The 27453-nt window shown below is 37.1% G+C and overlaps 1 protein-coding gene across 1 annotated transcript in view; it reads right to left on the reverse strand.

Annotated features, from left to right (window-relative positions):
* Positions 1–6630: 6630 nt before the first annotated feature.
* The window catches only part of Rfx6 (regulatory factor X, 6), a 51072-nt gene continuing 30249 nt past the window's right edge, over positions 6631–27453 (reverse strand). Inside the window, exons 8-19 of the mRNA XM_013032809.1 lie at positions 22692–22769; positions 22462–22575; positions 20918–20967; positions 19257–19416; positions 18077–18221; positions 16388–16497; positions 15330–15447; positions 13762–13884; positions 12909–13115; positions 10945–11442; positions 9482–9694; positions 6631–6806 (exon numbers count right to left, since the gene is read on the reverse strand). Coding sequence (XP_012888263.1) covers positions 6631–6806; positions 9482–9694; positions 10945–11442; positions 12909–13115; positions 13762–13884; positions 15330–15447; positions 16388–16497; positions 18077–18221; positions 19257–19416; positions 20918–20967; positions 22462–22575; positions 22692–22769 — 1992 coding nt within the window. The remainder of the gene's footprint in view (positions 6807–9481; positions 9695–10944; positions 11443–12908; positions 13116–13761; positions 13885–15329; positions 15448–16387; positions 16498–18076; positions 18222–19256; positions 19417–20917; positions 20968–22461; positions 22576–22691; positions 22770–27453) is intronic.

A 27453-nucleotide genomic window follows, 5' to 3' on the forward strand; every position in this document is an offset into this window, starting at 1 on the left:
TGAAGGGTAAACAAAGGAGGAGGCTGCAATGCTTGGTAAGAAATGTACGCATTATCCTGCCCATGTAATTGTAACCCCTCTGTACAGTATGTTCACGAATAAAATAAAATTAAATTAAAAAAAAAAAGAAATGGACTTCCAGATGCTTACTCTTCTGAGTTTGTAAATGTGCTTCTTACATGTGCTTTTAATTAAACAAGGATGCATTGTAGAAATTCAGCACACTTTACAGTTCCTTCTGCCATTCCAGAGCAAATAATCTAGTTTAGGACATTGCTTAGGTGTCATCTTAGAGAAGCACAGGGCCTAAAGGAAGCAGGTGAGAGATATACTAGCCTGGACTTGTGGGTTTCAGGAGAGAGTTGGGAAATTCAATGTCTATACTAGAAGACAGAGAAAGAATTAGCTAAGCACAGGAGATAGAGAGGATGAGGCGGGGCTGTACTGATTTCACTGAATTACTGTGTGTTAACTCTATTATCTCATCCTTAGTCTCAACCAGGGCTCAATATGGCTATATAGCTTGAGTGCTATTAAGATCTTTCCATAGTATTTTTTTGTCACACATTAAGGAGACCGAGAATTGAGCTCAAAGCTTCTATTAAGTGCAATATCTTCCAAGGTTGTGTCAAATGCTAATGTCCTGACTATTTTAAAGCCATTAAAGCTATTGATTTTCATAAGCATTTTCATCTCTGTTGACTATTTGTTCTTCATATTCCTGCACTTTCTACTCTGATCACAAAATTTAGAGGAAATCACATAATCTAATAGTAATTTCTTTTGCTGTTTAAAACCCCTATAAACCTTCAATTTGCAGACACAGTTCTGATATGATAAAGTACAAGTTGAATATTAATTCACATCAGCTTCAAGCAGGAAAGTGACAGAGAAAGCTTCAGACACAGGTAGATGCAGGCCTTGTTATGAGGTCAAAGGGGAGTCGTAGAGGAATCTTGAGCAGAGTAGAATTTGCATTTAGAAAAGATCCATCCAGAAGTGTTGAAAGGACTGGTGGACTTGCAGCTAATACTATAATGCCATAATCCTGACAAAGATGAAAGCTTTCACTGGGAAGAACAAGATTATAAAAATGAATTTTCTTAAATATATGACTCGTAATTTTATTTTCATATCTGCCAATCAGAAACCATACTGCAACTTATGAGTTTACTTCTCTGAAATTACATTGGAATCGTTAATGATTTATATGTCTTTAATTATATTTTTATATTTACATGACAAAATTTTTTATTGTGAAAATACTGAAGATTTTTATTTAATTAACTTTGTCCTAAAGTATATGAGAGAACTCTAGCCATAAAGTAGACTACCTTTCACATAAAAATAAGTAAAAATGTGCCTTATTTTTTAATAATGACTGAACTCATGAAATTAATATAATAATATTGATGATACTTAATGACAGTTATCATTTATTGAGTCTGTGCATGTCAGAAACCAGAAAGCTAAATAGCTCAATTAATCACACACAACAATAGCAGCAACAACAACACACATACAAAACAAACTTCTATGACTGGTGTTATTGTCAAGGTCACTTTTCAGAAGAAAAACTTCTGTCTGTGAGGTCATTTAACTTGTCACATAGCTATTATAGTCTCAAATTCAGATCTGTTCACTGTGTTTTAAGTTGCTTCCTATTTGGACTTCACTTTAGAATTCTATTTTGTGTGAACTGTAGCATTATATCTTACTAGAAACGCGAGTAACCATTTCACTGAATCTGGAAATATTGGGATGATGCCTTTCCTCAGAGAACTCAAGACCTTCTCAGATTTATCTGTTCCCAGGTGCGTCCTCTTATACATATAAGTCCAAGAAATACAGGAAAAGCTACACAGGGTATTTTACCAGGCTGAGCTTCTAAGCACTGAAGTAGGTGCTAGAGACTTGGGGTGTGTGTGTGGGTCTGTGTGTGTGTGTCTGTGTGTGTGTGTCTATGTGTGTGTGTGTGTGTGTGTGTTGTTATTTATCTTGGCTACTTTTTCCGCTACCACACACAAGAGAATCAGTGATAGGCCAATGGGTTAACTTTCATCCCACATTCAGTCAAGCCCAGACTCTTTCTCTGAGGCTCTCCAAGAACCTCCAAGAGCACTTTAAATAACCCCTGCAGATACATTTTTGAGGTGAAGTTTTTCTGGGGGTAAAAATGGTGATAGAAATTATACAGGTGTCCAGAAAACGAGTAATGAATGCAAAATTGTGGGATGGGGGTGTTGCGATGAATGGTCTAGATGTATTGTCCTCAAAGGTAGGAAACCTGGTCTCTTTTTAAATGTAAAATATTGACCCCGTTTTATTTTTCATGGAGATCACATGTAGTACATTAATAAGCTAAAGTACACAAAGCCAAATGACAAATCTCCATGAACAAACTGCCCACAAAGCTCATATTTGCCTCAGTGTGTTTAAAGATGGCTGCGGGCTGTAAATCTCTGACCTTCATTCTGAATATTGATTGGTAAGAACACGTCTTTGTTTGTGACTAATAAAAAACAATGGTTTCTCTTTACTTTAGGCTCCCTATCATATTATGTAGTTAAATTTTCACTTTTGTAAATGTGCTTCTCAGTATTTGAAGACTCTGCATCCCAGGGAGAAATCTCACTTTTCATCTCTTCACCTTTAGGTCCCTGTAACTTTAGAACTAAAATCAGTCATGCCAGCAATATGGGAAAATGCCATGTGAAAATATTGCTGTATTTTTCTTTTCTTTGTTATTTAAATGATGGTTTTTTTCTCAAGAAAGGAAGACCAGGATTGAATTGGTGGAGAATTCTACTGAAAGTTGTTTATATTTGCTAAAAGGAATCCTATTTTTAAACCTTCATAAAGAATCCTATAGGATTATTTTCCATAATTACGTGTTGCTGTGTGATACATAGAAGTGGCTTAAAGACCTAGTTACATATTTACAATTTGCAAACTAACTTCTTCCTCCAAGAAGCAAGAAGAAAAGCTATTTTCAAAAATATTTCAGTATTTGGAGTTTGTAAAAATCTCAGCTTTACTTTCTTCACTAACCTTGTGTACCCTCTGCAAATTCTAACATCCATGTGAGTTTTTTATGTTGTACCCACAAATTACCAAGGTCATTACTAAAGTTAGAAAGACTCATGAGCATTTTTCCACACTTATTCTGAACACTAAACTCTTCCATACAAGAAAGGGAGTGAGACCCTCTCTCAAGAAATATGTTGAGGGCTGGGAAGGTGGCTCAATGGTAGAGTACTTGCCTCGCATGCATGAGGCCCTGGGTTCAATTCCTCAGCACCATATAAGCAGAAAAAAAAGCCGGAAGTGGCTATGTGGCTCAAGTGGTAGAGCGCTAGCCTTGAGGTGAAGAACTGAGGGACAGCACCCAGGCCCAGAGTTCAGGCCCACAACTGGACCAAAAAAAAAAAAAAAGAAAGAAAAGAAAAGAAATAGGCTGAGTGTGGTGCTGCACCTGTAATCTGATTCCTATGTGGGAACCTTAGGTAAAAGGCTGCCCCTGAGAGAAAAAATGAAACCTATCTGAAAAACTAAAGCAAAAGTCAGGAGGAAGCACCAACCAAGTACTCGGCAGAGTAGCTCCACAGCATGCACAAGACCTCAAGATCAAACCTCAGTACTGTTTCCCATAAGTAAAAAAGAGGAGAAATTGGAATTACAACAGAAATCTCTTCAACTGGATTAAATTCTGCCAGAAAGGAAACAAAAAAGTAAATTAAATTATTCTACTTGTTCTGGAAAATAGTTTTTAAAATAAGAAATATTTCTGCTGCCATCAGAAGGACTAAAAATGATCATTTCTTGAATTTTGATATTAGAAACATACATGAGGACATGAATTAGAACAGGGGTGAGGCTTTGTGACTAAACACTCATAAGTACTGACCACTCTTTCTCACTCATTGCTAATACCTGCAATCAATAACTGCAGTTGTGTTCATTTTCATCTAATCATAGGGGCTTTGAACAGATAGGATGTATTCCCTACCAGGTATAAAAGCATGAATTTAATTTAGAATTCAATAATTGGATGAGATGATGTGATAACCTCTTATATAAATTCATCATTTCTTATCTTTCCCAAAGAACAAAATGTTCCATATGTCACAATCACCACTGTTTACTTTTCTGAAAGATAACTCACCCTGGTTTGTAAATCTGCCCTAAAATACAGTGTTAATACTACTCCAGGCCTCATAAGAGTTCATAGCTGCTACTGTGACTTTTGTAAGGCAATTAGTTTCATTTATTTATCTATTAAAACCCAAGTCTCTTTTTTGGGGATTCAGTCTTATCGCTCTCATTTGCCTTGTGCTTATTGGAAAGGTTGGAACTTGGGGTTTGACTTGCAGAATTCAATGATCTCAAAGGTATTGCTTTCTCCCTCTATCTCTGTCCTTTTCTTCCAGCTCCCACTTCTTCCTTCTTTCTCTCTTGCATTTATCCTCTCTCTAAAAAATTTTGGAGAATGATGGAAGGGGTGGCATTGACCAAGATGCGTTTTGCTCATAAATTGATATGTTAAATTGAAACTCTTTTGTACAACTACTTAACAACGTAAAAATAACGAAAGCAAAGCAATAAAATAACAAAATTTTGAGGCGTGGAGAATGTAAGTGTACCACCTATATATTTAAAAATCTAGAAGAAGTTTGGGGGGGAGGGGGGAAAGGATTGGGTGGGGGGAGGGGGGAGGCTGGGAAGGGAGGTGAAGGGTAAACAAAGGAGGAGGCTGCAATGCTTGGTAAGAAATGTAGGCATTATCCTGCCCATGTAATTGTAACCCCTCTGTACAGTATGTTCACAAATAAAAGAAAAGAAAAAAAAAGAAAGGAGTTTGAATGTGTTCACCATAAGTAAAAAATCACATGTTCAAGGAGAAGGGTGTGTTTAGAATGACTTAGACATTTCATAACATGTATACGTATGGCAATGTCATTAATAATGTTTGGCTTTTATGATTTTATTATATAATTTTAAATGTAAAGAGAACGTCAATATTCCTAGCCCTATTTTATGGTCTTCATGTGTATGAGAATAAATTCCTTTACAAATGAAACCAATGAGATGTTACACTGCTTAATCACGTTCATCTGCAGAAGGAGAAATGTACACTGTAGAGGATCTACAAGGACAGTTGAAGCAGCCGTGCCATGAATGGCTAAAGAGCACTTTTAAGTGGACATTAGAACTGGTATTGCTCCTCAGCACAGCTGGGGAGCATTTGGCACAGCTGCTCTCCGTTTCTATAGCAGGTCAAGGCAGTGCCCCACTGGAGAAGGGCACCACTGCTGTTACCGGGGTCCCTCACCAATATGTTTCCCCCCACCTGTGCTGTTCTCTCTTCTAGCCCCATTCTTCTTGTTTGTCTCTCTAGGTTGTGAGTCTGTGAGCTTTGTAGTCACATGTCCAAAGGTTCACCGCTTGCTAAAAAACAATTTCAGTTTGTTTCTACCAAACTGTATCATGGTAATAATGGATATTTGGAGCTCATAAATTTTTTATGATGAACCTGGGGCTTACAGTATAGCCTTATTACTCATTTAAATCATATATTCATAACAAATAGAAAAGCCCCCCCCTCTGAAGAGTATTTAAGCTGATGAAAATACCTGGGTATCAGCCATGACTCTTACAACAAATCTTTCAACCAAGATGTAAGAAAAAGTAAAAGAAACACATAGATGGTGTTATCAAGTCATATTCACCGGGATGTAATGAGCTGTCCACTTCTGAATTAGCTTTTGCAACTAGATGGTTCCTGAATAATCATTCACTCTCAATTTCTAACAAAGTATTTGATAACATGTTGCCTTCAAGTATGAAGGAGTTCAAGTTTTCTAAAAGTCACAATGTCTTAGTATTATGGGTATGTAAATGATATGTAAATATTCTTGAATTATAATGTCTTGGCCAAAACCAGCTTTGCTCTTTCACTTCATCCCCAAAGGAAGTATCAACCCCAAGAGCACTCAAGCCTTTGAAAATATTTCCATACAGTATTTCTTTTATTTTTTTACATTTTTAAATAAAGAGGAGAAAGCTTTTATTATTTCTATTAAGTAACAGAAATCATCAAACTAATACACAGAAACTGAAAGTCAAGCACTTGGGTCTAGGCTGAATTGAATTGTCTTGACCTTGTAAACATTTCCATAGGAGGTAGAACATAGATATTTGACTTTTTGTCAAATAACGGATAGTAAACAATCATTCTGAGATCCTAATAAATTAAAGATATTGCAAAAGCATTAAATACACTTTTTCTCTTCTTTAGAATCCAAAGATGAATAATTATACATAGATTTTCAATAAATTAAAAAGTGAAACACTAACTATTCATTGTTGAAATCTTTACAACTTCTTATCTCCACTGGTTTCATTCACTAATGTTTGAAACTATGACTAGGAATGAGATCAGATTTTAACGTCTTTGTATGTGCAAGGCCAACTCTGAAAATCGTTTCTCCTACTGTGGAGGTCCATGGTACCAGTGGCTTGGAAAACAATGTCCAACCACTATGTGTTCCATTTCCTTTACTCTCATGGTTCTTGGTCAATATGATATTAGAGAATTTGAAAGTTTCAACCCTGCCCGATATTGTTGGCTTAAGTGCCTCCGGCTGCTGTTCCCATAAACACCGTGTTGATGGGTGGTAAGGAGGACACCATTTCTCTGTTGTTTGCTCCGTGGGAATCCAGAGTGTCTTGCACTGGATACTGATTAGAAGTTCCATACATACATTGGGATGAGGAGGAAGAAATTGGGGTTTGCAAGCTAGAAGCTGGAAGGGAAAATACAATAAGAAATTGCTAAGTCATTGGCACATTCTTTTCTCTGCAAGCACCATTCACTTTTGGCCTCTGCATTTATGTTTGCACATAGCACATACACCTACCTTTTTATATTTTTATAACTGTACATACATATTATTTTTATTTCAAAAATACTTCTGATTTTAAACCATATCCAATTCTGCCCTTAAATCTTCCTAAAAACCCACCTCTTTTAAATTTGAGTAGATATGGCTTTTCAAAACAGTCATATTTTCCATTTCATCTTGGAAAATGTTGCTTTTTTCCTACATATTTCACAGAGGAAACTCAGTGTCATCTTAAGCCCTGCAACAGCATATGTCACTGGTCTATGTCCTCTTCCCCTAGAATTGTAAATTAGAGTAGAACTACCATCTTCTCTTGCCTGAACAGACCCAGCAGTTCCTCATTGTACCAGAACTCTCACCTTTGTCTCTTTCTTTTTTTCAGAATGCAGATGGGATGATCTTGCTGAAGTATCAAGCAATTATTTTCTCTTTTGTCAAGTACTATAGTGTCTTGGTATTATGTTGGAGAAAATCTCAAGCTTCTTGCTCTGGTTCATAAAACCCTACATGAACCAATCCCTGATCTTTGTAAATTTATCTTGTTTCTCTCTGCTCTTCACCCATCATACTCAATCCACATTCACTTTCTGTCCACTGAAAATTCCAAACCCAATCTCCTTTCAGACTCTGTAACTGCTGTTTCTCTTCTAGAACCCCACTATCAAATCATGTTAATACTTCCTTGTTTACTCAGCTTTCAATTCAAATATTTCTGCCTCGAGATTCCCTTCCCAACCATCTTCCCTGACCATCTGTCATTTTACTTCATTTTAATCCTCTCTAGAAAACATGAAATTATCATCCTAATGCATTTATTAATATATTTGTTGCCTTATTCTTCCCATTCTAGAGTGAAAACTTCCTCTAGGCAGGAATTGTGGCTTGATTACATAGCTATTCCAAAAACATCAGAGTGCGCTGTCTGTATTTCCCTTGTGCATGATTGCTGTCTTCTCACTGCTGAAGTGACAAGTTCATGGTCGCCAAAGACCAGTCTTTATAAATAATGGAATCTATCTCTAGTGGGTCCCAATGCCCTTGTACTACTTACTCTATTCTCCCTTTGCAATCTGTTAGCCAGCTCTGACAATCGACGCTTTGAATTCATCCAACTCCCCAACCTATGCTCCATCAAAGCTTCCATTATCTCCATGAGTAAATAGAACTAATAGTAACATGGTACATTGTAGCCTGATGGTGAGGAAACTTCCTGAAGTGGAATTTTCTGCTTCATTAGAGTAACCTAGAAGCGATGACTATTTGCAGAAAGCAGGGGATGAGCTTGGGGACATTTGTGATGGTCACAGGAAGGGAAGAAGTACTTCCTATTGAATTATTGAAAAAGTACACTGAGTGAGGAGAGATGTAATTTATTTCATTTTCCCTTATGCTCCAGTTAGGTGTCAATGGCCTTTACTTATGCTAGTCTAAAATCAATTCCATTGAAGATTTTTAATGTCTCATATAAACATGAACACTCTGCCCAGATAGTCAATGAATGTATGCTTGCTCTGTTGTACTTTATTAATTTTGGGAACTAAATTTGTGCTTAGATTTAGCCTCAAAACCATTACAGACTGTGTGCTAGCACTCTACCACTTGAGCCATACTTCCACATCTGGCTTTTTGCCAGGCTTTTTTCTCTTCTCCTCTCCTCTCCTCCCCTCTCCTCTCCTCCCCTCTCCTCCCCTTTCTTCTCCTCTCCTCTCCTCTTCTCTCACCTTTTCTTTTCTTCTCTCCTTTCCTTCCATTTTCCCATTCCTTTCCTCTTCCCTTCTTTTCTCTTCTTTTTGCATGTATGCTTGGTACATATGTCCATACATGTGTTAGACAAGTGATCTACCAGTCCTAAATTTACTTTTTACTCCTTCTTTCTCTAACTGATTCACTGAGTTCTAGCACTGTGCAAAATACTAATGATGTATTTAATATTACATTGTAGACTTTTTTCATGGAAAGAGGCTCAGGAATAGTAACATGGCTAGAAAAAAAGCTAAGAGACTTCCTGACATGCTGACTGATTTATTCAGTTTTACTTAAGTTATGAAACAATGAAAATATAGCATCCTTTTCTAAAGAGTTATTGCATCACATTTTAATCACGTTTTTGAGAAAATGCTAGTGACCTCTATTACAAGATACCTTTTTTTTTAAACTTGCAGTGATTTGGCATGGAAATCATTGGGTCCAAAAACACTTCTTAGAACTGTCAGTGGGTCCAACAATGATCAGCAGAAAATGACATCATTACTCTCTTCATAATATTTACTGTCATTAGATTGCACATGACAGAATATATAATATTTTTGCATTCATAATAAATGCCAGCCATTCTTTTTAAAAATTATAATAGAGCAGTGAGTTTCACATCAATAATTTATAGAATGAGACACCAAAACTGCTTCTACATGAATATACAATTAGTAACACAAAGTGCAATGTCAGGTGCAAAGTGATGAATTTGTTATGGGATTATGCGTGCCTAGTGCACCTCAACATCCTCCCCTCGAGTTAGGCTGTAGATCTGAGGTTCACCAGTTTTTTACATGTTTACATGACCAACCAAAACAACTTACCAACTACTGGAGTCCGACCCGCAGCTGGAGAAGGTGTGTCTGCATAAAATGAACTGGTCTGCTTTCTACTGCTGTCATCTAAAATGTCAAGGGGATCGTGGATGTCACTGTACGGAGGCAGAGAGCGAACGCTACTGATGACTGAAACATGCTGGTTCACCATAGACCCAAGCCTATGAGCCTCTTGGTAGTTGATATTACTTCCATAGTACTCTGGAACACAAGGGGTTAAGAATGTACCATTAGATTATTACAAGAAACATTCTGGGGTGGAAACAATGCAATGTGATTATGTACAGTCCTGAAGATAAACCCTTAAATATTATATCAGTATCTACCTTGAATCGAGGGTTGAATTTGTGCTTATATACAGATGTGGTTTACGGTACTATTTTTGAGTCTTCAAGGGGAATGGTCATACTATGAATTTTGAAACATAGGCTATACATGTGCCACAGTTTTAAGTTAATAAAACCTACCCATAAAGAAAGAAAAGCACTCCCAGCTTTTCATATTTTATTGCTTTTTATGTGATTTTTATTTATAAATTTATGCACATGAGAGAAGGACTGGCCTGCACTTACTAGAAAAATCTTCAGAATTGTTACATGTAAGTCTACCTCATTAGCTAAACTCCAGTTCTTTTGAGGCCCCTTACCGTTAAGTTTTCCCTCACAGTCCTGGAGCTTAAACTCTGGGGTGCCTGGGTGTTGTCCCTTAGCGTATTTTTTAAAAATTATTTTATTTTATTGTAGGGGTGATGTATAGAGGGGTTACCGTTACATAAGTAAGGTAATGAATACATTTCTTGTTGAACATTGTTACCCCCTCGTTTTCTCCCATTTTCCTTTCCCCCCAACACTTCTTCCACCCAATTTGTAAAGTTCACCCTGAGCTTCTTTTGCTAAAGTCTGCCCTCCACCACTTTAAGCCACAGCTCTACTTCCAGCTTTTTCTGTGATCAAATGAAGATAAGAGTCACACAGACTTTCCTGCCTAGGCTGGCTTCAAACTACAATCCTCACATTTCAGCCTTCTGAGGAGCTAGGATTACAGGCATGAGCCACCAGCACTGGACAACTTCAACTTTTTATTTACCTAACAGGGGAAATGTTTCCACTTTCTTGAAGAAATATACTCTCCTAAAAATATTTTCAAATGATAGTGTCTTCTTTCAAAAGAAGACTTTGGGCCTACTAAGGTATTGTTTGACATAAAGAAAAGTGCTTGACATGTTTTTTTTTTAATTGTGTGTTACATTTAGAAAAGAAACTAGAATAAAGACACCAGAATTAAGGACTCTGCTTCTGTATGGCAAAATTAGCTTCAAATATCTAAGCGTCTGTGATCTCTCTACATCTTACGTGGGTGATGTATTACTAAGGGGATGTAGAACTTGATGTCTGATGTTGCTCTATTACCTTCTCAAAAGCCAGAAAATAAAAGGTTTAAAATTTTTATACCATTTGGTGAATTTGAAGGCACTGTTGCTCCCTGGCAGCTGGCAGTCCCTGCGTTGCTCAGGAAGTTGAAGCCTCCTGCATTTAAAAACTCTTGGGCATGTGAGGATTGTCCATAGCTGGAAGGTGGCCGAGAATTATAGGGAGATCCAGCACAACTGCCACCGAAGAAGTCTCTGGAAAGCTGCTGTTCTGTCCAGGCCATGCATCTCCCATGCTCTGAGCGATGTGGATAGAGTCCTGACGAGGGATGGGGCTGTGCCCTAAACACAGTCTGATAGTTAGGGCTAGCGGCATAAAAGTCATGGTTGGCTTGCGGGAGGGTAGGATAACCGGGCTCTGGGTATGTTGAGCAGTGTGATGGGACTGTCAGTACAGGGCCCACACTGGGGGGTCTCCCTGCCATTGGCCCTTGGTTAATGACACTTCCGCGGCTTGCGGTGGCTGGAGAAATAGGTGGTGTCATCAGATGACCAGCACTCTGTGAAAGCTCCATTTGGCCTGGAAAAAAAAATTATAGTGTGTTCATTAGATAGTCTAGTATAATAAATGGGCTTGGATCTTTAAAAAAAAAACCACATTTAACAGGTTTACAAATGCATCTTTTTCTCAGTTTAGTTCATTCTTACCCTCCAGAAGTAATGGCAATAGAGAACACTAAGAATCACAATAATCACAGTACTGAAGACTTAGTATTTATGAGAGCCGAGAATATTCTCAACGGCTTTAGCTTCTACACATATGTAAATAGCAGGACTCATACCTGGGGAGAGCAAGAGGCTCTGCTTTTCACATTTCTCTCTGACAAATAAACGACCTGAATGTAAAACGGGTTGATCTTAGAGTAAGAGAAAAGTGCGCTTGTATCAAAGTGGCCATAACTTCAAAGCAAAGCAGTTCATTCAAAAGAGCACACCAACACTGACAAACAGACGCTTCGTGGGTGCCACCAATTCCCTGGGCCTCCAACTTTCCCTTGGTGTAATTAAACCAAAGAATCATAAGGCCTTTCAAGGAATTGATGTATATGAAAGACTTTAAAAACAGACACAAGAAAATGAACTGATTTCCAATCATCTCTGGTAGTTAGTTGAAGTCACTAAACTTTCATGTTGGCACAAAAGAGGACCATAGACCAAACTGGGAAACGACGGTAATGATGACTTTATAACATAACTTTAAGTTCTATCTACTTTTCCATGAAGAAGAAATCTCATCAATAGCCAAAAAAACAAACAAACAGTTGTATTTTTGATCTTCAAAAATGTCTTAAAGGCTGGGTGCCGGTGGCTCACGCCTGTAATCCTAGCTACTCAGGAGGCTGAGAACTGAGGATCACAGTTCAAAACCAGCCCAGGCAGGAAACTCCATGAGACTCTTACCTCCAGAAAACCAGAAGTGGCGCTCTGGCTCAAGTGGTAGAGCACTTGCCTTGAGCTGAAGAGCTGAGGGACAGTGCCCAGGTCCAGAGTTCAAGCCCCACAACCAACCAAAAAAATATGTCTTAAAGATTTTAGGTATATTTGACATAGTTTTTTTTTCTTTTACAAAATAAAAAAAGAACTATTTATGACCTTTCTTATCCCTTTTGAGACATGGTCTTGCTATGTAGCCCAGACTGGTCAAAAGTTCACGACATACATGAGGCCAGACTCAAACCTGTGATCCTCCCCTCCACCCTCTGAGTACTAAATTTATAGGAATGCACCACATGACCAATTTATCCTTTTCATATAACTTATATAGAGGGTATGAATATAAATGTGAATGGTAATTGCTGGAAATTGCAAGTACATTATAAATCTTTAATAGCTAAAAATCTTATAATTTTTTTAAATGAAATGCTGCATTTCAGTCAATTAAGATGATCCTTTTCCTTTAACTTTTAGGATCCCTGGAGGTTAGGAATATTAAAGGAAGCAGATGAGTTGGTGTCTCCCTGGTTGTCTTTGCTACTTCTAGCACACCTGTGAGAGGCATGTTGTTTGTGCTTTCAGCAGGGAATGGGTGAAGAGCAGGGGGCAAGCCTCCAGGCTGGCTGGATGACAGGGCAAGGTAAGAGGTCTCCACATGGCTTTCGTTCTTCACCGCATCACTGGACGCCGAGCTGCCTTTATTACGGTTTGCCAGGAAGCAGGAACTTGGGGAAGCAGTGAAGGCAGCTTTACTTGCATCTGGAAAGATTTTTAGAGTAAGAAAGCTGAGATTTCCCCCTGCCCCATATTCCTAACTGATAAGCCCAAATAAAAGACAATGGAATGTTTTATGGTTTGCTAATGAATCTGAAAATAGCTAAGCACTTAATTTTCCCAGGAAACAAAGATAGTTAACCTTTGTTCTTGACAATGATGCGGGGTTTTGTTAACGGTATATTGGTAGATGTTGGTGTATTTTAAGAGATATTAAATAACCTTCTCTGGAATAAAGTCTTTAAAAATGCAAGTTTTCCCATCCCAAACAGATGCGTACCCTTTAAGTGCTAAACTCTTGTAGAGCTTATTTTTATACCATTAGTAGTATCTCACATGTGTTATATTAATTATAGTTAAATTTTGTATTATAATCAATTTCCAATTTCACTTAAGTCCTTAGAAATCAAGACTATCAACCTTCTAAACTAGTGTTTTCAGTAAATAACTAATTCATATATGCATGGGAGAAAATAGTGATCCATTAGTGTTTGGATGTGATGTTAGTACCACAGTGTTCAAAAGAAAAAAATATATATCTGAGACTATTAGAAACCCACTTAACTTGAGCACCACAAATTCTGGAATTTAGGCTTAATCAAAGAAATATAAGTCGCTATTTTTAAGTTACCTGAATTCTTCATATACTTGTCCAATAAATTCTGTAACTCCTGTTCTTTGTCATTATTAAACTGAGTTTCCATGGCCAGAAGAATATATTCATCAAGAAGCATTCGGATCAAGTGGAAAGAACCTTATTTATGGACGAAGAAATTAAAGAGGATATGTAGGTGAGAGAGGACAAAGAGGTGAGAGAGAAAGAGAGAGAGAGAGCCGTCAACTTATCTTTGTGACCATCTCACCACACTTTACAAGGAGCAACTGGACTAAACAAATACTTGTTGGACTTTAAATGACCTGCTAAGACCAACATGCTTAACTTCAGTCTCTAATCTTTCTGTGTACCACCTGCCCAGCTCACCCATGTGTACTGTCTTGTGAGCTCTTTGACCACTAATTACATCAAAGGAAAAAAACGGATGAAAGTGAGACGTGCTTTATGCTTTTAAGAGGGCACACACTGCCAAGTGATAAGCTTCAGCCTGGAGAGAATGAGCTCTACTCGGCTCTATTGCTGTTGACTTTGCACTAAATAAGTAGACAATGGCCAACATGGTATACAATTTTATCTAGTAAGGTGTCTCTCCAGCTGGAAACAAAATATACTTTGACTTGAAACAAAACCCAAAAGAATACTTCCATGTGAAAAATAGACTGAAAAATTTTAAATGTTCTTTTAATTATTTGATTTCCAAGAAAGTCTCTCTTTTTATCCCTTTATAATAAAGTCTGACTTTGATGCCGTTTTTTAAGAAAGTTAAAATAGCAGTAAGTATATACACATATATACATATACACATATATATCCAAACATTTTGCTTATCCATCAGTGAAAGTTTACTGATTTAATTTAGCATTAAAATAAAACAAATTAGTTATAATCTATCTCATAATGTGAATACTTCTTGAAAGGCAACTATGAAATGCAGTTAACATCATAATTTAACACTACAGTTGTTACAAAGGAATCTCAGAAATTTTAAGGAAAAGAGACTACTGAATTTTTGAAAGATATATTTTGACCTGACTTATTTTGTAAGTTCTAGCGGTCAGTAAAGATAGTTCAGAAACTCCAGAGTCTGTTTTCTAAGTGGTTACTTGATTCCCCAGAGTAAAGCTAAGAGGTGTCAAGAAAAATTTCAAATACTTGCTGTACTACAAGAAATGATACCACTGGGGCTAAGGTCTTAATTATTGTTTATGCGGTTGTTCATTTGACACAGAAAATATGCCAGCCAAAGGCTAATGTAAAATAATGACAATAACTACTACTCTTGAAATGTTCACAGAGTGCAAAGCCAGAGGGTTCTGTTGACAACATCTACGCAACCTTATGAAAAGAACATTCTTCCCCTTCTTCTGTGAGCAGACAAGCTTGGATAAAGCCACAGCAGGAGCAAGCAATGGCAGGACTTAATCCCACATGTAGCCGGACTCCCAAACCCTGGTATACAACTATCATTTCTACTAAGCTGGGATTAAGATATGGTTCGAGAAGTTGAGGGTTTAAAAAATGATAAGAGCTGTGCATAGAGGAGGAGTAAATCATGAAAGATTCTTATGAAGCATGTAGGATACCAAAACTTGATGCATTGTTCAAGGTGAGATTGTGCATCACTCGAGCCCCAAAAAAGCTCCACTTTAGTAGGAAGTCTTGAGCCCTCTTCTTTAACGATCTCCCATTTTGTTTGCTGGTCTAAAAGTAAAGGAACAAAATGAAACTATAAAACCTGTCACTTTTATTACCACATGCATCCTATGTTAGATCAAGAGGCAGACAAGCTGTCTGACAGAGGGACAGATGGCATGGCATGGTACTTATGATATCAACTAAAATGATCTGTCCGGAGACTTTAATTTTAGCCTATCTTTGTTTTTATTTTAAGAGTAGTAAGCCTTACTTCTGTATGGCTTTGTCTCCTAAGAGAATTAGACAACCAGAATAAATTATTTGCAGCCAATTTTTAGCCTTAAAGGTTTTGATAGACCTTTAAAAAAAACAGGAGGTCATGTGTGAAGTATGAGTTATACATTTCTGTGAATGATTAATATACTTGTCAGGTCCTGAGTGACAATCTTGTTTTTCTTTCCAAAGAAAAAAAATGTCCCCAGCCTAGGATTAGTTTACTTGATGTGGAATGACTCACACCAATGAGTAATAAAATATGTGTTCTCATTGCCTTGCTTCATGAAGAATGACGTGAAGGGCAATTGAAAGAATTGAAGAAACCAAATTTTTAAAAACCTACAGAGCTTTTAGAATTAGAACTGCCAATGCAGAAAATCTTTTTTTTCTGTCAGTTTTTTTGAAAAGTTGCTTTTTAAGCAAGGGACAGATTTTGCTCCCGTTTCTGAAATTTGTCTTCCACTAATGATGTTCGTCATGTGTAACTTCACTGGCTGACAGAGCGGGGCAAGCATCACATAGCACTTGGCTAAGACAGGAGAAATACAATAAAATCCACTCCCAGTACTCTCACATCTGGCGTATTCCTGATTTTCTCTTATTTGTGGGGTTCAAATGCTTTTTCCTAAGCATCTTGACGCATAACCTATCACCTTTCCCCACCAGTCAAGCAGTAACTGCTACTTGAGTATTTTTATAAAGCATTTTCTAAATCTGTCACAAAAAGTACCTTTATAACCCTCTGTTCTACCACAGTATCCAGCCATTCAATAAAAGCCTCCACCGTGGCGTTCTTCTTAAGCAGATCCTTTAGCTCTTGGAACACAGTGATAGAGTCGTCTTAAATACCAAAACAAGAAGAGAAAAAAGACAGAATATTGCATCTACTTTTATCCCAAAGAAAAACCTACAACTGAATCATTGATTTAAAAAAATAATAAAAGACTAAGTTAAACCTTATTAAAGCAATTAATGTCAGGTTCTAAAAACAGTAACCCAAAATGCTTGGTATTCTAGTCTTCAAAATTTTGATCTTGAAATATAGACATATCACACACACACACACACACACACACACACACACACACACACACACACATGCATATTCTAAAGGCACATACATTAATTTAAACTAATAATCATCTTTAATCCAGTGGTTTCATCACTTGGAATAGGTTCCTTGAAAGATAATGAAAAAAATGAATCAAATTAAGCTTGCTGATTTCTTGCTTTCTGAAAGGCCCTTTAGCTTTAGCAAATTAAATTCTGCATGGCAGAATCAAGCCATTTGCATGAGTCTCTTCTATCATCAAATTCAAAGGAAGAGTATAAGGTTAGCACTTCATTATGAGTCAGAGGTTCATTGAATCTCAAAGGATAATGGCATTTTATGTTAAGAAACAAAATATGAGGCTGGTGTTAGACTAGACAGCCGCCCACTGTGCTATATTCTGTAGGAGCTTGCAGTTTTTGTCTTTTCTGAGAGAAAGGGATGAAATTATCCTCTGGAAACCAAGTCTTGTATAGCCATGCAGAGTAAAATCTGTTAAATAACTCAAATACATGTGGTATCTCCACTTTGGCTATTGTTATGTTTGGATATCATTTTGATCATGCATCATAACTATGTGATGACACTGCAGATATGTAGCAAAGAACTGGAAAAATACTCTCAAACTCAAAGCCATTTTGATTCTTTCTAGTTATTTGTATTAAAATGCTGTTATTTTTCTCAAATTTTTCTGTAGTTTTCAGGTTTCCCATGACAAGTAAGCACAGCTCTTTCAAAATAGAGGGAACAAATTTAAAAATATATATATTCCATAGAAAGTGTTTTTCATACAGATGTGATTTTGTACCCAGAGGACATTTGGAAATATTTGAAGATACTGGTGGTCAAAACTGGGGGAATGGTAGCTGAGTGCCATTAGTTCATGCCTGTACTTGTTCAGTAGTTTGTGTAACTAATTAGAAGGCTGAGATCAAGAGGGCTGCAAATGAATGCCAGCCCAGCCAGAAAAATCAAGGAAACTCCAGCTTAATGGAATAAACTAATCGTAGTGGCATGCAACTTTTATCCTAGGTATGACAGGAATTACAAAATAAGTGAATTGTGGTCCAGGCTCAAGTCTTTTGGCCAAAAAAAAAAAAAGTGGACTCCTATCTTAGAAATAACCAGTGCAAAAGCTATCTAGAGGCCTGGATCAGTGGAAAACTTCCTGCTTACCAAATGTAAAGACCTGAGTTCAAACATCACTACTGCTTTAAAAAAAATCCTAAGAGGGGGTACATTGTGTGTATCATTCTGCTGAGCATGCATAACCTATAGCACATGTCTTCACGAGGCAGAGTTAAAGCTTATGCTGTCAATAGTGCCAAAGTTGAGAAGTCTTGTCCTTCATAAAGAAAACAGACTTACGTTCACTGTAGAGATCAGATTCCGTGTCTGTGCTGCCTGAAATGGTAAGGAGGGCCTGAGACCCAATGCTATTCAAGTCAACCTTTTCAATATCAGATACCATGGAATTCACAACATGTTGGTCAAAGAGAGCTGGCCTGGCAATCTACACAGAGAACATAAAAAGGCATTAATTATCTATCATATGGAAGTTTCTGCTTGAAGAAAAATAATTCCTTGAATAAAAAGAATCATTGATATTTTTTATTTTAAAATTCATTGAGACTCATGAACCTCATCTGTACTAATAATTTAAAATTTCATTTTCAAATTTAGAAATTAAAATAATTGTTTCATCCATAGTCACAAAATTAGAATTTTTTAAACATTATATTTCATAGCTTATATTTCAAATTTTAGGGACTAAACACCTTTATAGAAACAATCATGTAGGGTGGTAGAAGTATATTGAATACTAATTATGGGCTGGGAAGTTGGCTCAGTGGTAGAGTGCTTGCCTTGCATGCCTGAGGTCCTGGGTTCTATTCCTCAGTACCACATAAGCAAAAAGAAAAAAGCCTGAAGTGGCTCTGTGGCTCAAGTGGTAGAGTGCTAACCTTGAGCTGAAGAGCTGAGGGACAGCACTCAGGCCCAGAGTTCAGGCCCCACGACTGGACCCCCCAAAAAAAATACTAATCGTATTTGTAATGTAAGGATTTTGTTATTCTTCCCTGTTTAATAGAGTCAGATTAGTATCAGTTTAATATGTTGTCCACATTTAATTTGTACAAATGATTCACAAGGTAAATGTTAAGTTCAGATTGCTTTGTTACCTTTCAAGGTAATTTTAAATCACAGAAAAGTTGCAAAGGTAAGGCAGAGAATTTCAGTATACTCTCCATTCAGCTTCTGATCATGTTCTATAAGTGTTGCATTTTTCCCAAATAAAAAAATGAACATTTGGACAGTACAGTGCAGTAGTACTACCTAAACTGTAACCATAATGCAACCTTCACTCCTTTAACAATTCTGTTTCAGTTCTAACATTGACTTTAGAAGTACACACTGTATTTTTGTGTCTAGTTGGCTCCCCTCAATCTGTAAGAAACCCTTAGCCTTTCTCACAGGAGAAGATTTATCTTAAGTGTGTCGCTTCATGCTTGGATTGGGTGACTCAAACACTCTCAGCAGATCCACATACCTGAGCAAGATGTAAGAAAGATGTTTGTCGCTTCAGAGAAGATACAAATCTTCTCACAATCGGTATTTTCTTGTCAGTTAGGGCTTCAGGCAAGTTTTCCAAAGATGAAACAACCCATTGCTCCCAGTTTTTGGCAAAATTTCTTATGTCTGCTAATAAACTACCAAAAAAAAACATCCAACCCTTTATGTGTTAAATGTACATTGCTCAAAAAATGCATTGAATAAACATATTTTAATAGTGATACACTATTTTTAGTCTCTCCTCCTAAAAGCATGAATTTGAAGTCAGACAGATTCATAGTAGGGCTGAATTTGCTATGTAGTATGAAGGCCATTTGTCACCTTACTCAAAATATTTCATTCCGGGTTGGGAATGTGACTTAGTGGTAGATTGCTTGCCTAGCATGCATGAAAGTACCCATAAACAGGAAAATGCTGCAAAGTGGCACTTTGGCTAAAGTGATAGAATGCTAGCACAGAGACTCAAGGACAGTGCCCAGGCCCTGAGTTCAAGCTCCAGGACTGGCAAAAAAAATCATTCCCTCTAGCTCAAGTTTTCTCACCTGCTAAACAGGAATAAAAATAGTGTTTGGTTATAGGGTTCTTATAAAAATGATGCAAAATAATTTAAGAAAATGCTTAGGTGAAAGCCTGGCCTAAAGGGAGGGATCAATAAGTATTCTTTCTTATTAAGTCACTATTCAACCATTTTATACAATAATATATTTCTAGGAAAATATAAGTGCAGGGTTACTATTGCAAATCTTGGCTTGCTAAGAGATATGACACTTGGGTAAAAACAGTCTATTTATTTACTATTTTGGCAGCATATTTTTATAATCCAAATATAATTTTGTGACATTAATCATCAAAAGCATAGTAATTACAGGCCCAGTGTAAAAATTTACAAATGTTGGCTGTGTATATGGGAATATAATCTTCACATATGTGAATAAAACAACTCTAAGTATATTTGCGGTGGTGCATATATTAGGGAGCAGTAAAATGATAAAGGAAAAGAGGCAGAGTTTGAGCATTAAAATCTAGGTTCTACTTCATATTAATTAGCTTACTCATGGAGAAGGTTCTCCATTTAGAATAAGATGACAAGTGGAAGGGGAAAGAAGAATGCAGGGAGGAGATAAATGTGCTTAAAATTCATTATATGCAAATACCATAATGAAACAGGCAGCCCTCAGATTAAAGGGATATCAAGTTTTATTCTACCGCTTTTAAGAACTGAGGTTCAGATACAAATATTGAGGCACACCTCTTCAAGGTGATACGGAGGCCAAAGTAGCAAAGTCTTTTTTACATGTCACCCTCACACAGGGGCCATGCTAATCTTTGTATAGTTCTAATTTTAGTCTATGAGCTACCAGAACTAGAACTAGTAGCAGCAAATACACTAAGCCAGAACTAGATACATGAATAAATCACTACTTGATGTTTCCCTTGAGTATAATGTATAAGGAGAAAGTGTTGTGTTTCTGAGAACCAATACTGAGGGGGTGTTATCATTAAGTAGTTGTAAAAGGAGTTGCCATTTAATAAGCAGTTAATGAATACAAGGGCATCTTGATCATCAGTGTCACCCCTTTCACCATTCTCACTCATCCCTCCCCTACCTGCCCTTTCTGTCACTCTCACTGAACTTACCTTTCAGGCATTTCTTGCATTGTAGCAGGAATGAGTATGTCTGTAAGAACCTTAATCACAGCAATGGTTAGTGATATATTTATATAGCAAGACACAGTATATGTCAATTACCCTTTCTTCTTAGCTTCCTATTGAATGATATCAATCTTTTCTGAAAGCTATCTTTTTTTCTCTAAAATGACAGGATTTATGTGCTGGTTGCACATGAGACAATGAAACAAAAGAGAGTATTGTTCAGGTACCTAATGTTAATTACCAGTGGACTGGCCTTTGTAATCATGTACAGTTTTATTAACTAGCAGCCATTCTCTAGGTGTGAGATGATCTCACAGAAGTTCATTTTATACCGCTGTGGTTACAATGCTCTCTGTCTTTGGATTTACCATGAGAAAAAGAAACTGAATTTATCTTAAGAGAGTTATATTTGGGAATTTTGTGTTGGACTCAAAAGAACAGAGCAGAAATACATTTTAAAGGAATTTCTCAATTACATTCCTAACAGATTTGCTTTGCTTTGATGGTGATGTGTGTTCATGAGCTCCAGGTCTTTACTGCAATGACTTTTTGTTTTTTATTTTACAAATAACTTTATATGAGGACATGCTGACATACTATTTCAGATTTATTGGGTTGTTTTTAATTGCTATTATAAGGGTGATGAACAGAAGGGTTACTAAATAAGTCAGGTTAAGAGTACATTTCTATTTGGACAATGTCACCCCTTCCCTTACTCTCAGTTTTTCTCTCTCATCCCCAATCATTCCTTTTCAACACAGTGTCTAGTGAGAACCACTGCTGCATTTTTTCACCCTTTGTCCCTCCATTTCTGTGCCCCCTTACCCTACATGAACTAACGAGACAAAAAGAAAAGAAAGCAAAAACAAAAACAAAGAAAATATCCTCTTGTTTCCATTTTCTGGATTTCATTGCAGTGACTATTACCTTCTTGGATCTTGTTGCTGTGCAGCTTGGTTTAGGTACTTTCCCTGCTATTATACGTTTGACTGAAAGGCTCAACTTCACTCTGAGTATCTTTGTGGGACTTCGTAAGACATTTGTGGAATATTACTTGGTTAAGAACCACAGTTGGACAATAATGCATAGAAGCTGATCTTTCAAGATTTTCAGGTATTCATCCTACAAGGTGCCTAATTCTGCTTTTCCTTAAAGCACTAAGGACATGAAACGAACTTGGTGTTTTTTCATCTGAAAACACCTTAAAAAGTTAATACAAATTAATGAAGTGGTCATACATTAGCAAACATGGGTAAAACACATTTAGAATCACTGTTGGCTATAAATAGAGACCAAGTTTGTTTTACTTAATGCAAATTTCTATTAAAATTGAAAGTTTTTGTTACAGACAAAAATAATCTATCAACTACATACATTAGTAAGAACGTGTTATGATGATTCTTGTTTTCTGGTCAGAAAGTGTATCTCAAGTCAGAATTAAATTTCTGATAAATGTATTGCAAGAAATTAGATCGAATTTTATTTAAAGAAATAAATGCTTTGTGTTTAAGATGTGCCAAAGAGCTTACCTTATAAAGAATTGAATCACAAACACAGAAAATGTCAATGATGACAGGATTTTCAAGCAAGGGAAGAAGATGATCAGGCATCCCTTGCCAAAAATGCAATAAAAAATGCTGGATCTAGTTAAAGAGGAGAACGAACATATGTTAAGATTTTCCTATCAGATGAACTCATTATGAGCAGGACATAAAAGCATGTATAATCTAGTCAAGACAGTATTCTTTGTCATCCTTACCTCTTCAAAGTTTCCACTAATTGCATTGTCCAGGATACACTGGCAGTGAGTTTTATACATCATTATGAGGGTATCAACCTATTTCAAGGAAGAAAAAGCTTAATCAAAGCATCTTTTAATACTGCCTTCATTTGTTCATTTACCATACACCTTTAAGCTCCTCAGATATTGTGTCAATTCTGTGAAGTCAAAAATAAAGGCAAAACTCCATTTCAAGGATTTTACTACTGCTTGTAAAGGGAGAAAGGCAAATATTTTGAGGATTGCAGTATGGTACAACAACATGGGGAAAAGGAAGCTCTGCCAGGACCCATGGTCCAAGCAATACCTTGATTCTTTGTATTAGGAAAATGAACAGAAGACAGTAAACTATATTATTGTCCCCATAGTTTTAAATGCCTCCTTGGAACAGTGTAGTATAGTGATTTCAAGTTTTAAGTCTGAAATCAGCTGACCTGGAGTGCCCAGCTCCACCGAATACCTGACCACATCTGACCACAAAAGTTGCCTTGTCTCTGAGCCTTTACCTTTTAAGTAGTAATAATATAATACTCATACTAATAACATATTACTTGTGCTAAAAAGAAGTCAATAAAGAGGAACTATACCTGCCGCACAGTAAAACAACCTGACTAAATATTATTTAGAATGGACAAAGGTAGCAAATAGCATATCCACGAATAGTTGCAAACACTAAATGTCCATTATGAATGGATGGTCTCTCTTGCCAAGTTACTCTGGATATTTGGATTACACAGGTTTAAAATATTTAAACAGTTTGGCTGGGGGGATATAGAGTGTTTTAGGATGTGTGAAATTCTGGGTTTGATCCTGGGTATCACAATTTTTAAATATTTGTAAAGACACATCTGTAATCCCAGCTACTTGGTAGGGGGAGATTGGGAGGTGCACGGTTTGAAGCCAATCCAGGCAAAAGTTTTCTTAGATCCTCCCCAATCCCCCACCTCAATAAATAAGCTGGTTATATCTCTTCTATTTTTCTCCTGTGAGGCATAGATAGAAGGATCACGGGTTATATTAGCCCTGAACTGAAAAAAATAGCTAGATCATAAAATAGATAGGGAAATGGCTCAAATTGTACAGGTCTTACCTCATGAACAGAAGGCTATATATTCAAGAACCTCACTACTACCCAAAATAAGGAAATAGATTGTTGAAAGGGATGACGCTGATCAAGATGCATTGTATCTATAAACTGTTTTGTTACTGGCAACTCCTTTTTACAACTATTTAATAATTTTTTTTAAAAAAGAGAGCAGAAGAAAGGGAGAAAGCATATGCAGAATAAAGAACATTAGATATAAAAAAGAGATGAGGTATGGGCAAAAAAGAGAAAAGCTGCAATGGATTAGAACCAGGTATTATTCTAACAACTCAACACTACTGAAACTAGAATCTTCATTTTGTGTTTTGGAAATGTCTCTATCCATTAGGATGATCTACGTAAGAATGCATAATATTATTATGCATTCAATACTAGAAATGAGAGGTGGGCCTTTTGGTTACCCAGATGAATCTTGTCTCCCATCTGCCACTCAGTACCATGTGACATTTGGGCATTCACATTCATGAGGTTGTTTACATGATATAGCAGCAACTCTATAACAGAGTTGGTATGAGGCCTCCATGAATGAATATATAAGAGATGATTCGAACAATCTGTAGTACATGTTAAGAAATCAATGGACATTAGCAACTTAGAGTCAGGGGGGTAGGGTGGCTGGCCTATGCTAACACTTCGCATTCCACCCCTTGTTCCTGCAGCTCTGTGGAAGCTCACAGCTGAATAAAGATTAAATGCAAATTACCAGTCTCCTTCCAAAGAAGGAGCCTTTGGACTCCGGCTGCCTTGTGGCAGGATGTGTTACTATCAGTCAATAGAACTACACTATACTTTCCTATTTTAAATTCTTCACCAAGGCATATTTTTCAAACAAGGACAAGATAACATGAAAGATGGAAGGGAAGACATAACAATGCCAAACATTCTTCCAAATACTCTAAAAAGCAGATGCTGGTGGCTCATGCCTGTAATCCTAGCCACTCAGGAGGCTGAGACTTAAGCATCACAGTTGGAAGCCAGCCAGGCTCTGAGTTTAAGCCTTAGGATCAGCACAGGAAAGGAAGAAGGAAAGAAAGAAAGAAGGAAGGAGAGAGAGAGAAAGGAAGGAAGGAGGGAGAAAGGGAGGGAGGGAGAGAGAAAGAGAGGAAGAAAAAGAAAGAGAAAGAGAAAGAAAGAAAGAGAGAAAGAAAGAGAAAGAAAGAAAAGGCGGGAGGGAGGGAGAGAGAGATGGAAGGAAGAAGGAGGAAGAAGAAATCTATTGATAGTACTAACTACTATGAGTACTTTCTGTGTTTATTTAATAATATTTTTCAGTTTTTTTGTTGTAGTGTTCTTGCATTCTTTATAAACATGATTTCATTCAACTTTTTGAAAATCCATATCACGTTATAGAGTCTGGGCCAGAGACAGGACTCAGTCCATGATAGGCAACAAAAATGGGGTCCAGTTGGTAAATACTTTGAGTAACCTATGACGATTCAGAAGCAAGGCCTAGCTCAAGCTGATAGGTTTCTCACTGAGCAGTCAGTCTCTACCCTCTCTTTGTTCTTGAAAAAGGAGTTTCAAAGATTTAGCTTCAGCTCCACCCTCTTTTTAGGAAGAACAGATAATGTGGGAAACTTGGTGACTGACAAGGGAGGGTAAAAAAGACTATACTGTCCTTAAGAGGAGAAGAAGAATGTCTGTCCTTGGTGCTCCTGAGGACACATACAGGAATGAGCCCAGAGGTCACAGGTCATGTGAATGAGAAATGATCCAGCCCTGCAAAGCTGACAAGGAAGGAATTCCTTGAAGGTCAGCCTAGAAGCTGAAATCAACTATCACCTCTATTTTTCTTTGTCACTTGTTCTCCACCTCCTCCTCTCTGTCTGACTCACCTGGTATATTTACCTGGTAAACTTCTTCATGACATGTTCGCATGCAAGCAATCCTCACCACCAAAGCAACCCAACCATACCCTCCCTCGAAGAACTGCCATCCCACTGATTTCTGCTGCTTCCCCTACAAATGGCCACATGCTAACATTTGCTAGCAATTCCTCAATAGAAGCCAGAATATTATGCATTCTATCTACAAAGAAAAATATGAGGTAATCTTGAGACACATGATTAGAGAAGAAAGTGAGTGTCCCTTTGGAGACTCACCTGGATTCAATATCTGAGAATTATCTTCAATTACTGATAAAGTAACTGATCATAGCAACTGACAGCATGTCTGTCTGCGAATACATACAATATCTTAACAGATATAGTATGTCTGTTATCAAAATGAATTCTGTAAGTTACTCTGCATCTCCTACCTAAAAGTAGAGTTTAAGTTTTAAAAAATGTGTTCATTTTAAGTTCTGTTTCTAAAAAACAAACCCATTGCTAAAGCAATATAGCTGAAAATTAACTAATAATATTTCACTATGTTTATACCTTAAGAATTTGAATGAGTAAGGCTGGAGTGGTGCCTCAAATAATAGATGACCAGCCAGGAGTGAAAAAGTGGAGCAATTGCATGAGGCCCTGAGGTCAAATTCCAATACACACACACACACACACACACACACACACACACACAACTGAGTTTGAATAAACTCACTGTTTTTAGAAAGATGTTTTTCTTCAATGCTAGCCAAATTATCTTTAGATAAAAGAAACATAGAAGTTATAAGCTCTGATTTAACAGGTTGGCTTACTTTTAAAATAACCAATAGGACCTCAACAAATGACTCTAGGAAGTATGGAACTAAGAGGGGACCTACTGCATTGCATAACCATTAAAAACTCATACCAGGGTTTATCTGTGAGTCTGAATATAATGAACAAAATTTTTCTTAACTTTTAAAAGACTCCACAAAGAGCTCCCCTTTGATCCAACAATCCCACTTTTGGACATTTACCCAAATGATCACAAACAAGACCATACTAAAGCTACCAGCACAACTATGTTTATTGCAGCATTATTTACCATAGCTAAGATATGGAACCAATCCAGATGCCCCTCAGTAGATGAATGGATCAAGAAAATGTGGTATATATACACAATGGAATTCTATACCTCCAACAGAAAGAATGGCCTTGCCCCATTTGTTAGGAAATGGAAAGACTTGGGGAAAATTATATTAAGTGAATTAAGCCAGGCCCAAAGAAACATAGGTCCCATGGTTTCCCTTATTTGCAATTACTAGTATATGTCTGAGTCAAGCAGAAACCGTCAGATAAGTTGACGTTAGGTGAAATGAACCCCAAGATAAGGACTTAAATTGTTTTTCTTTCTTGCTATTGTTTCTAACATATTTATAAAATGATTTCTTTGTTGCTTTGTATGTCCTTCCCCCATGGTATAACCCCTGCTTTCACTGTATTTGATGTTGGTATAATTTGGGGAGGGGAAGGGAAAAAACAAATTATTTAGATAGGGATACAGGTGGACCCATTGTAACAATGAGATGTACAAGATGTTATGTCGAAAAACGAACTTTACAACTTTGGTGGGGGGTGGGTTGGAGGGATGGGAGGGCAGGGATGGGAAGGGAAGGAAAACAAAGGAGGAGGCAACAATGCTTGATAAGAAATGTACTCATTATCTTGCTCATATAATTGTAACCCCCTGTACGGTATTTTCACAATAAAAAATTAATAATAATAATAAAAAAGAACTGCAAATGTAGACTAGCACTGCATTGTAGAA

Source organism: Dipodomys ordii, unplaced genomic scaffold (genome assembly GCF_000151885.1).
Source record: "Dipodomys ordii isolate 6190 unplaced genomic scaffold, Dord_2.0 Scaffold157, whole genome shotgun sequence".
Lineage (NCBI taxonomy): Eukaryota > Metazoa > Chordata > Mammalia > Rodentia > Heteromyidae > Dipodomys > Dipodomys ordii.